This window comes from Pistacia vera, unplaced genomic scaffold (assembly GCF_008641045.1).
Source record: "Pistacia vera cultivar Batoury unplaced genomic scaffold, PisVer_v2 Contig427, whole genome shotgun sequence".
NCBI classification, from domain to species: Eukaryota; Viridiplantae; Streptophyta; class Magnoliopsida; order Sapindales; family Anacardiaceae; genus Pistacia; species Pistacia vera.
The window spans coordinates 988007-999390 of NW_022196254.1; the positions used below are offsets into that span (position 1 = coordinate 988007).

Sequence of the window (11384 nt, forward strand, 5' to 3'; positions counted from 1 at the left end):
TTTTGGGTAGTGATGAATACTGGGTAAGATCTCGATGGGAAATTTTGGAAAATGGGTGGCTCTAGTGAATGAAAAACAAATTTTGAATGACCCACGGCGTTTGTCAACAGTAATCCGTTATTTAACTGTACACATATATCATCAGTCAACCCCTTCTTAATATCCGTCAATTGAGGTCAAAATTAAGTTACTTGACAAAAAGTAATGTTATAATCATTGAAATAGTATATCAAATTTATGCATCAGATGATATAACAAAATTCTAACAGTTAATTAATATTAAATTAAAATTAATCAATAATCAAGATTTTATTACGTTATTCGATATATAAATTTGATGTATTATCATCGATAACTATATTATTTTCCATTAACAAATGAATTAATGTCTGTTGATACCTATAAAGGTAAATTTCACTTTGACTATCATACTATCGTTGTTGATTGACAGCAAAATCAACTTCTGTTAGTCAACATAACTACTTTTTGGACATCAGTATAATATGGTGACCATAGGTTCCATAACGAACGTCTACTGGAAGCATAATTCCGCCTTATCGACAAAAAATTCCAATGTTAAGTAAATATAACAAAAAATTCACCGCCATACAATAAAACTTCTCTACTATCATAATGTTGAAAACAAGCTAGTTTATTACTATGAAAAAATTATTACTTATCAAAAGCGTCATTACTGCTTTAGTTTCTTATTTAATATTCAATAATCACATTTTAACAGGACGTACTAAGATTTCAATTTATTTTTTAATAATCATATTAAAATTTACTACAAAAAATTTAAACATGCTTGAAAAATTTAAATTATTTTTCACTTCAACAAAATGTCTACCCTAAATGTTCGTTTTCACAAGTTACTATATATCCACAAATTCAAAGATCAGATAATAACATTAAATATAAATTATTATGTTAAACAACTATAAATAAATATTTTACTTTATCTTAAATTTTTAATATAATATAATACTTTTTTATAAAAGTAATTATTATTATATAAAAATATATTTTTAAGTTAAGAATTAAAACAAAAATATTAATTTATTACCTTATAAAGTTTATTCTTATTTATATCCACCTAAGTTAAAACTATAATTTGTTTATGACTATATAAAAATTATCCCTATATAGAATATCATTATAAAAAAGTTTGAACACAATTAAGTACTTCACACGGATATTACGTGATTATATCTCCGTCTAACAAATTGCAACCTAAAATAGAACGTAATACAGACAGTACAACTATTTACACAGCGATAGTCATTTAAGGTTCAGTCCAACACCTTAGACAAACAAAGAAAAGCTACATACTTAAGCGGCTTCTGCGAATCCCACTCTCATATTGCCATAGTCAAAAACTGTATGGTAGGGGCCCATAAAAACATCCCCCAAGATCCTGCATTGCAACAAATACAAATGGCAAGGTTCCAGTTAGTGGGGCATTTCATAACAATGTACGTAGATACAGATAAAACAACAATTTATAAGAATAGCCGTACCAGAGAGGTCCGCGTGGTGGGGGCACATCCAGAGCTGTAAATCCGCTAATGCATTGGGCTGCTTCTCCCTCACCCACTTTGAGGATGTACTGTTTTGCCATCGACCAAATGAAATTTGTTAATACTCGGTTTATCATGACAAATGCAATAAACACAATCACTAGTCCAAACTAATTTATAATATATACCTGCTCAGGACTCAGATCGAATGTCTTTCCACCGATTGTAAAGGCAACATTAGGCAAGGAAGACAAACTGCCACAATCAACAGCCGATTCTCCCATTGGACTAGGCAGCCGATCACAGAGCTGGATTATCGAAGGAAAGTTGTGAGAAAGCACAAAACTGGTACACTCAGAAAATATACCGAATAAAAACAACATTATTTCACCTCATTGATATAGCTAATGATGTGCTCCTGTGTTTGGTTCTGCTTGAGCTGATTCTGCATCCATACAACTGTCATCTCGCATGTAGGCATCCATACGAGAGGGCATTTTGAGGTCAGTGTGACGTCTTTAAGATGGGAATTTTACTCTAATCTTTACCTAAAAGTGTTACCACCCAACAAGATGATAGCAAAACCCCACTAAGAATCATTGATCCATTAATTCGAGGGGGTTTTCGGGCTGTTAATGAGACAATTTATTATATATCTTTTCCTATAACATCTTTACTTAAGATTTTATTACATCACTGTTTCCGCCGAAACTATAGAAATGGGATTTGCCCACTCCTTTGAGGATTGATAAACCGGAGTTCCCGGAGAAAAAATTTCATACCGACATATGCCATCATTTAACGACCATCCCATTAAAGCTAAACCATGTATAGTTGTATACTCTTCTTTTTGTTTTTTCTTTTCTTCACCACCATGATTGTTTAAATTTAAAACTTGCAATAATTAGTCAATCCCATTACAAGAAAGACATGACGCTCTCCGCAGCAAAAACCACAAAAACGAAAATCCCTTTATTAAAATCTTAACTTTTTCTAAATTTGAATCCGAAACTTTTTTTTTTTTTCACGAACCAGTTAAAAATGAATTTCTTTATTGGTTTCACGAATCACGTGGGTGCTGGTGTTTAGAATTTTGCTTTGCAGTAGATCCTGAAATGTGAAATTCTGGGTAACGATGAATACTGGGTAAGATCTCGTTGGGAAATTTTAGAAAATGGGTGGTTTCTAGTGAATGAAAAAACAAGTTTTGTATGACTCTGACGGCGTTTGTCAACAGTCGCACAGAGTCCGTTATTTAACTATACACAAATGAATTGACGTCTGTTGATACCGATAAAGGTTACTTACGCTTTGACGGTCATACTAACGTTGTTGAGTGAGCAAAATCAACTTCTGTTAGTCAACGTAACTACTTTTTGGACACGAATATAATATGGTGACCATAGGTTCCATAACGAACGTCACATACTGAAAAGCATAATTCCACCTTACCGACAAAAAATTCCAATGTTAAGTGAATATGACAAAAAGTTCACGGCTATACAATAAAGCTCCTCTACAGTTATAACGTTGAAATTAAGCTAGTTTATTACTATAAAAAAGTTATTATGTAATTACTGCTTTAGTTTCTTATTCTATATTCACATTTCAGTAAGACGAATTAAGATTTCAATTTTTTTTTTCATAATCATAATAAAATTTACTGTCAAAAAACTCGTAACATGCTTAAAAAATTAAAAATATTTTCACTTCAATAAAAGATATCTACACAAAATATTTATTTTAACAAGTTATTACATATTAATAAATTAAAAAATAATATAATATCTTTTAAATATAAATTATTGTGTTTAATAATATTAGATAAATATTTTACTTCATCTTAAACTTTTAATATAATATATAATATTTTTTTTTTTATAATACAAAAATAATTATTATCATATAAAAACAATTTTTTTTTTTTAAGTTGACAATTAAAAAAAATATTAACTTATTACAATATAAAATTTATTCTTATTTAAGATTATAATTTTTTATAACTGCATAAAAATTATTTCTATATAAAATAAGGTATTCTATATAAAAAGGTTTAAACATAATTAAGTACTTCACACGGATATTACGTGATTATATCTCCGTCTAACAAATTGCAACTTAAAATAGAACGTAATACAGACAGTACAACTATTTACACTGCGATAGTCATTTAACGTTCACTCCGACACCTTAGACAGACAAAGAAAAGCTATATATACTTACGCGGCTTCTGCGAATCCCACTCTCATATTGCCATAGTCAAAAACCGTATGGTAGGGGCCCATAAAAACATCCCCCAAGATCCTGCATTGCAACAAATACAAATGGCAAGGTTCCAGTTAGTGGGGCATTTCATAACAATGTACGTAGATACAGATAAAACAACAATTTATAAGAATAGCCGTACCAGAGAGGTCCGCGTGGTGGGGGCACATCCAGAGCTGTAAATCCGCTAATGCATTGGGCTGCTTCTCCCTCACCCACTTTGAGGATGTACTGTTTTGCCATCGACCAAATGAAATTTGTTAATACTCGGTTTATCATGACAAATGCAATAAACACAATCACTAGTCCAAACTAATTTATAATATATACCTGCTCAGGACTCAGATCGAATGTCTTTCCACCGATTGTAAAGGCAACATTAGGCAAGGAAGACAAACTGCCACAATCAACAGCTGATTCTCCCATTGGACTAGGCAGCCGATCACAGAGCTGGATTATCGAAGGAAAGTTGTGAGAAAACACAAAACTGGTACACTCAGAAAATATACCGAATAAAAACAACATTATTTCACCTCATTGATATAGCTAATGATGTGCTCCTGTGTTTGGTTCTGCTTGAGCTGATTCTGCATCCATACAACTGTCATCTCGCATGTAGAGCACATTGCATCACGCACACCACCAGATGATCTCTTCGAATTCTCATCAACAACGCTCTCAATTCCCATACTGATCACATCACATTTATGAAACAATTCATAAAGCAATTAAAACAAATATATTCTTTTAAGACATCCAACAAGAAGATGCATGTTAAGAGTTTCACCTTACACCTCGAGTCCCGTCAAATGTGCACAAACCAATTTGTGAACAAATTTTTTTAGGCCCATCCTGGCAAACATATCAATGACAATTAAAAACCAAACATGAACACGATAATTTATTCTAAAACATTTCTAGTAAAGGCATGCCAGCTGCTTATAGATACCTTAGCTAAAAGCATATCAAGTATAGTTTCTCCGTATTGTGAAATTACAGCCTTGCATTCCTGACTAACAACCCCAGAGGCTCCAATGGCATGGTTGACTTCAGCTATGATAGTCTGCAAGTTAAATAGATAAAAGGTACTTCAATCAACCATGTAACAGCAGTATGTACACTTATGTATGTAAAAACTGCAGTCGATGGCTGAAAATCGTAAAAACTACACAAAAATATTGATACACACCGTTGGGCCAGCCAACAAAGAGGTTCCTGAATCAGCGATTGCTGCACATCCACTAGCACAAAACCCTGGAAAAAGAAAGCCAACAGTTAGGAAGAAAACCAATTCATGACCAAGAACTGCACTCAGTGACTCCATATAACAAAATAAAAAAAGTGATAAATATTTTACTAACCAGTTGTTTTACCATCAATCAAGACATCACCCATATCAAACTGCCAACAAAGACAAGCAGATCATATTTAAAAAATTGAGATGGACACATCGTAAAATAAATAGCAAAAGAAGACCACAAACCTGCCAATACCCACTTGCCAAGAACTCCTTCGCCTCCCCCGACAACCACCGCGGTGTCTCTGGTACCTCACGGAGAATCCGATCCGGTAAAGGGCGGAAACGGGTCATTCAGCTCCGGCCAAGGATTAGTTCAGTGGCCATTTCAATAATTGTGCACCCAACAGCCCATATATCAGCTGCAAACCCTTGTTCCTCTCGTCTGCCACCTCCGGCGCCATGAACACCGGTGTACCACAAAATTCTGACACTGCAAAATTTTTATTGTCATCAAATTTCTCCACAAATTTAGCACAAACCAGATCGGCAATCTTTGCAAAACCATCTTTGCCTATCAAAATGTTCTTGCTTTTGATGTCACAATGCACCAATCCATTCATGTGAAGATAATTCAAGCCTTCGAGGATCTGGCTGTGTAGAATTTATCCTCTGCTCGTTTAATCTTCCTCCATGCCTTTGAATTTCATCGAAAAGTGAGCCGCCGGGCGCAAACTCCATGCAAAGATTGTACGTTTGTTCTGTGACACTGAACCCTCCGTACTTAATTATGTAAGGAGAGTTCATTTTGGACAAGAAATTTTGCTCTCTTTGTAAAAAACTCAGACTTGGAAAGCTCCGTGGACTTCACCGCTATATGCTCGCCAGAAGGAACCACCGTGGCCAGTGACACCGTGGCGGTGGAGCCAGGCCAATGACGGGTCCTCTTCTCCACTCCATAAAGAATAAACAATACACAAAACACACAACTCAAAATTGTAGTGAAAAATCTGCAATTTAGTTGGTATTTAAATACGTTTGAGATGCACACATTGTCTATTTTGATAACATTAAGTCCCACATACTTTATAAAATAACAAAAAAACACCCCAATACTAACAAATAGTCAAAAGAACTATAACAAAATACTCAAACAGAGAGATGCTATTATTAATTTTTGGAAAATATCTTAGATAAACAAACTACATATAAATTCTCACTGTTTATTTATTTTCTTTTTTCATTTAGCCACTATTTCATTCAGTTAATTTACTGGATTTGACTACTATATGATAACGTTATATAATTGTCTTATTATAGTTAAATTTGGGAAAATGTTATAAATCACACATTTCTTACCCATTCCATCACTCTACCCACTATTATCTTCACTAATTCTACACAAGATATTTTCTAAATTTCTTGGGTATGTGAATGTTTAAACCCAAACCTTGAGGGAGTGAAGGAAATATCCATAGTTATAACAGAATGGAAAATGGGCCACGTGGCGAAAGGGGAGAGGAGGTGAAAAGAGGCGCGTGAGTGGCCGCCTGCGGGACGGCGGTAAATTAGGGAAGGATAAAAAGTTAAAAACTATAAAGACGGACACATGAAGACACGTGAGCACGTGGCGAGATTGCGTTAATGGCGGAAGATTGAAAGAGAATATCCTTAATTAAGGAACTGGGTTTTGCGGCGGCAATTAACACAATGTGAAATTAAAATCAAAGTAAAAAAACGCGTTACACTTTTTTTTTTTTGTGTAATGTGTATGCAAGCTGTTTATCCTATAGTTTTTTATTATTTAATTATTTCTTAAGCTTTCTAGATTCATCGCTACCTTGATTTGTATTTTTTGAATATTTTATTTTTAAAATGTATGTTCTTTTTTTGCATTGTTATTGTACAGGTGTATGTAGTTGTAATTTGTAACATGATGGTATGATACGTAGCACCATGATTTTTATAATATTTATGATTTTAGAGCATCCAATTCAATCTTTCTATTAAACTATTAAAAACATTTATTTAACTTATTGATTTTTTTAGTAGTAAAACATTTTCTAAGTTTAGAGGATGTTAAGATTGGATCAATTTTCAGAAAAGAATAAAAATCCTTGTAATAAATAATTTATTTTTGCCTAAGAGAATACGATATTTGAGAAAGAAAAAATATAAATATATTAAATAAATCAGAATGTTATATCTAGGTCAGAATTGATTAGGTTAGACTTTAATATTATAGGGTTTTTTTTTACTTTCTAGATGGATAAGGGATAAATGTAGTGTGAACTAAGAAAAGTATTGAATCTAGAATACAAGACCAAATTTTGATTAAATTTGTGATGATGAATGAAATTAAGAAAACCCTATTTATAATTAACATAATCTTCTTAGTTCAAGTCCTCTTAATGGTAAAAGAATAAAAGAAGAACCAACAATGGGTTGGCTGAGTGCTAAAGGCTGACGCCAAGGGGTTTGCTCCCCTTATGATCTCGTTTGAATCACAAGAACAGTTATTATATTGTTGGTCATGAACTGTAGGGCTTGCCCTGTTCTGAAAGGTTTATTCAGGGTCGGGGGATTGGGCAAGGTGCACGTAAGCTAGCGAACACTCCGATAACCAAAAAAAAAAAAAAGGTAACAATGGATTGGTTGAGTGCCTAAAGGCTTGAGTCAAGGGGTTTGCTCCCCTTGTAGTCTCAGGTTCGAACACAAGAACAGTTATTAATTGTTGGTCATGAACTGTAAGGAGTTACCCTATTCCGGAAGTCTATTTAAGGTCGAGAGACTGGTCAAGATACAGTAAGTTAGTCCGAACATTCCCGATAACCAATAAAAAAAGTAAGAGGAAGATCTAATATGGTATCTTGAATTTGAGTTCCATCACCCTAATAGGCATGACCACCAAAACTTATCAGGGTCTGAACACCGTCGGCCATTAAAAAAAATAAAAATGATGTGGTATAATAGGTTTGGTGACTTGCCTGCCGCCACATAAATTCAACACCCGGCATTTAAAAATTACTATTAATCATGTTCCAATGTGAGAACAAATTGAACATAATAATTTTTATTTTGATGGGGCATTATTATATACTCCTATTACCAAATGAAACCGCGTGAATTTCACATGGCCACTCTTCTCATGCATAAGTATACTTTTTGACGTGAAGAATCAATCAAGATTTTTGAATTGAATTTAATATTACAAAACTGGGTTTTAGTCGTCTAATTCTTCATTAATTAAGGCAAAAGTGATTCATACTGATGATTAGACGTATACGGATGAGTAAGATTGAAGCAATTCCAATTATGAAAGGTTACTTTTTGTTGCAGCCATCTCTCCTCCATTACCTTTTTTGGATGATAAAGTGAAAGTCGTTTTATCTAAATCACTATTTCAGGACAGATAGATGGATTTTTTTTTATACTTTGAACAAAGTCGGTGGCAGGCAGCTATTCTTCTTACCAGTGCTGGCCTGGCCGCAACTGAATTCATCTTTGCTTTTAGTCATCTTCAACTTTCCAGCTACATCCATCCATCACTTGAATCACAATCTTTTTCTCATTTTTGTTTTCTTCATTTGGAATAAACAGGACCACCCCCACTTTTAGTTTTCCTATCACTTGCATCACATCTTCTAGAATTCAATTACATTTCAAAGGTCTTAGGTGTGTTACGAGTGTTATCGTTTGATACAAAATTTGCAAATTGTTACGTTGGAAATCTATTGTCTTTGTATAATCGTTACATAGTTTAGACTCAATTGAATAGATATTTACTCGATTTAGACACTAATTCAAATGAATTTGTATATTAGCTTTTAAAATAAGTTAGGTGTGCCCATAGAATTTACCTAGTACAAGGTTAGAAACACTTATAATCTTAAACCCTTGAGATAGTCAAAACAATAGAGTGAGTCAACTGCTTTAAGAAATGGGTTTGTGTATTTACCCTAAACTATGTTGACCCAAAAACCTCGAAATACAGAAAAAGAGGTGATTATAGTAATCAACAAGGCTGACCAGAATCAGTTCAAAACCAAATTCCCAAGTACTTTAAACAATAGAATAATATATGAATAAATTAAGGGGAAACATATACTTTCGGTTAAGCAAATTTCAGAGACCCACTTTTCTTACTTGGAATAACTCCAAAACTGTTCCTGGCTTTACTCTTTTCAAGTCAAAAGCTTTATCATCATCCACAAAACATCTAATCTAGCCACTTTGTGTTCACACATTTCCGCCAGTAACAATTTTAATGCCTAAATTGAAGCTGACCCTTTAGTTTCAATTGAGAAAAATTTGAAGTCTTTTGACTCATCATCTCACAACAATCACTAAGTGCTCATCTTTTCTAGAACAATTTTTCCCCTAATATGATCTGTGACATCTTTACGAGGTCGGTGTGACGTCTTTAAGATGGGAATTTTACTCTAATCTTACCTAAAAGTGTTACCACCACAGATGATAGCAAAACCCCACTAAGAATCATTGATCCATTAATTCGAGGGGGTTTTCGGGCTGTTAATGAGACAATTTATTATATATCTTTTCCTATAACATCTTTACTTAAGATTTTATTACATCACTGTTCCGCCGAAACTATAGAAATGGGATTTGCCCACTCCTTTGAGGATTGATAAACCGGAGCCGGAGAAAAAATTCATACCGACATATGCCATCATTTAACGACCACCCATTAAAGCTAAACCAGTATAGTTGTATACTCTTCTTTTTGTTTTTCTTTTCTTCCCCATGATTGTTAAATTTAAAACTTGCAATAATAGTCAATCCCATTACAAGAAAGACATGACGCTCTCCGCAGCAAAAACCACAAAAACGAAAATCCCTTTATTAAAATCTTAACTTTTTCTAAATTTGAATCCGAAACTTTTTTTTTTTTTCACGAACCAGTAAAAAGAATTCTTTATTGGTTTCACGAATCACGTGGGTGTGGTGTTTAGAATTTTGCTTTGCAGTAGATCCTGAAATGTGAAATTCTGGGTAACGATGAATACTGGGTAAGATCTCGATGGGAAATTTTAGAAAATGGGTGGTTTCTAGTGAATGAAAAAACAAGTTTTGTATGACTCTGACGGCGTTGTCAACGTCGCAAGAGTCCGTTATTTAAACTTCCTTCAATGTATGTTTTGCAGGATTTTCTCTTTTCCTTGCACTAATGGTAGATAGACTACACTACTATATCAAAGAGGTCCATTTGGTGAGGAGGCAATTGGAACAAGCAATGAACATCAACAAGGATCATGAAGAGAGCAAGAAGGCGAAAGTTAGCCAACTAGATCCTGAAGACAAAAGCTAGGCAAAGGCAAGCAGGTTCTTCAAGCAACATTGATGCAAGATTAAACTTTGGACATGAATGTTTCTTTCCCTTAATAATAATTTAAATAACTTATGTATTAGTTTATATTGAGAATAGATAAAAATGTATATTGTAATAATATAATTATTGTACATACATATGATAATAACATCACAAATATGAAGAATGCAGTCCCCTACTAACACAGATTGATGCCTTAATAGTTTATCTATGCTCATGCATTCTGAGTAGCCGATAATGATCCTGATTATCTAAAAATAAGTATATAACTTACTGTTGCGATCCCTCGTAGGATAGGAATGAGTTAGAACTTGAGTTTATAAGGGTGGGCAAGCAACCAAACCAACATATGTTGAATCGGACTAGAAATAGAATTGGAAACGCCCTAAATTGAGTAAGGGGTGAGTTGAGTACACACTAGTCTTTAGATAGTAGTTGACAAACGTCCGACAAAAGTTCCGCAAGCTCCCTAAACCAATAAAAGGGAAGATTTGAGCTTATTATGTTAGTTCCCTAAAACAACTCAGAGGTGAGTCGTGATTAACTAATATTTTCGATGTTTGACAACTGTTCTGTGACATTATATATAAAGCTATATGAAATTTGCTGATCCTACCAGCGGAGCTTCTTATTGTAACATTGAAACAACAGAATATCAGCCAAGAGGGTTGAGCAAATTGATGAGAAAACAACCAGAATAACAAGTTACCTAAGCTATAATAAGATGAGTCAATGAAGCTTCCAATTTAAACCTGTAAATCTTAACCAATGTAAACACAAGACTCAACAAAATGGGGCCAAATGATTTGGTTGGAGAAAAGTTTCACCATATCTGTTATATCACCAACCCAAGTTTGCCCTGAAATCATAAGCAAAGCGGAATGGTCAAGCTGGCGCACATTACCAAACCACAGAAAACTTCCCTCTTCCCATCATGAGTCATGACCAAATCCCTCAAATTTTAAAACACTTGGTCATAATTCAACCACCAATTCTAGAAATTTGGAAGAAG

At 33.9% G+C, this 11384-nt stretch overlaps 1 protein-coding gene and 1 pseudogene across 2 annotated transcripts; both read right to left on the reverse strand.

The window, feature by feature from the left end:
* Positions 1–1125: 1125 nt before the first annotated feature.
* LOC116143260 (aspartic proteinase-like) lies at positions 1126–5280 on the reverse strand. Of its 2 annotated transcripts, XM_031428714.1 has the most exons (9): positions 5147–5280; positions 4975–5039; positions 4735–4848; positions 4573–4637; positions 4401–4475; positions 1912–1993; positions 1709–1828; positions 1521–1609; positions 1126–1417 (listed from the first exon to the last, which is right to left on the reverse strand). In XM_031428714.1, exons 1-9 carry the CDS (start codon positions 5178–5180, stop codon positions 1333–1335), a joined length of 729 nt encoding a protein of 242 aa, XP_031284574.1. In that variant the 5' UTR covers positions 5181–5280; the 3' UTR covers positions 1126–1332. The 2 variants fall into 2 exon arrangements, with proteins under 2 accessions (XP_031284574.1, XP_031284575.1); XM_031428715.1 differs by lacking the exons at positions 1126–1417; positions 1521–1609; positions 1709–1828; positions 1912–1993 and adding exons at positions 3563–3824; positions 3928–4016; positions 4116–4235 and having other exon boundaries at positions 4319–4475.
* On the reverse strand, positions 5182–5982 carry LOC116143202 (annotated as a pseudogene).
* Between the last annotated feature and the right edge of the window lie 5402 nt (positions 5983–11384).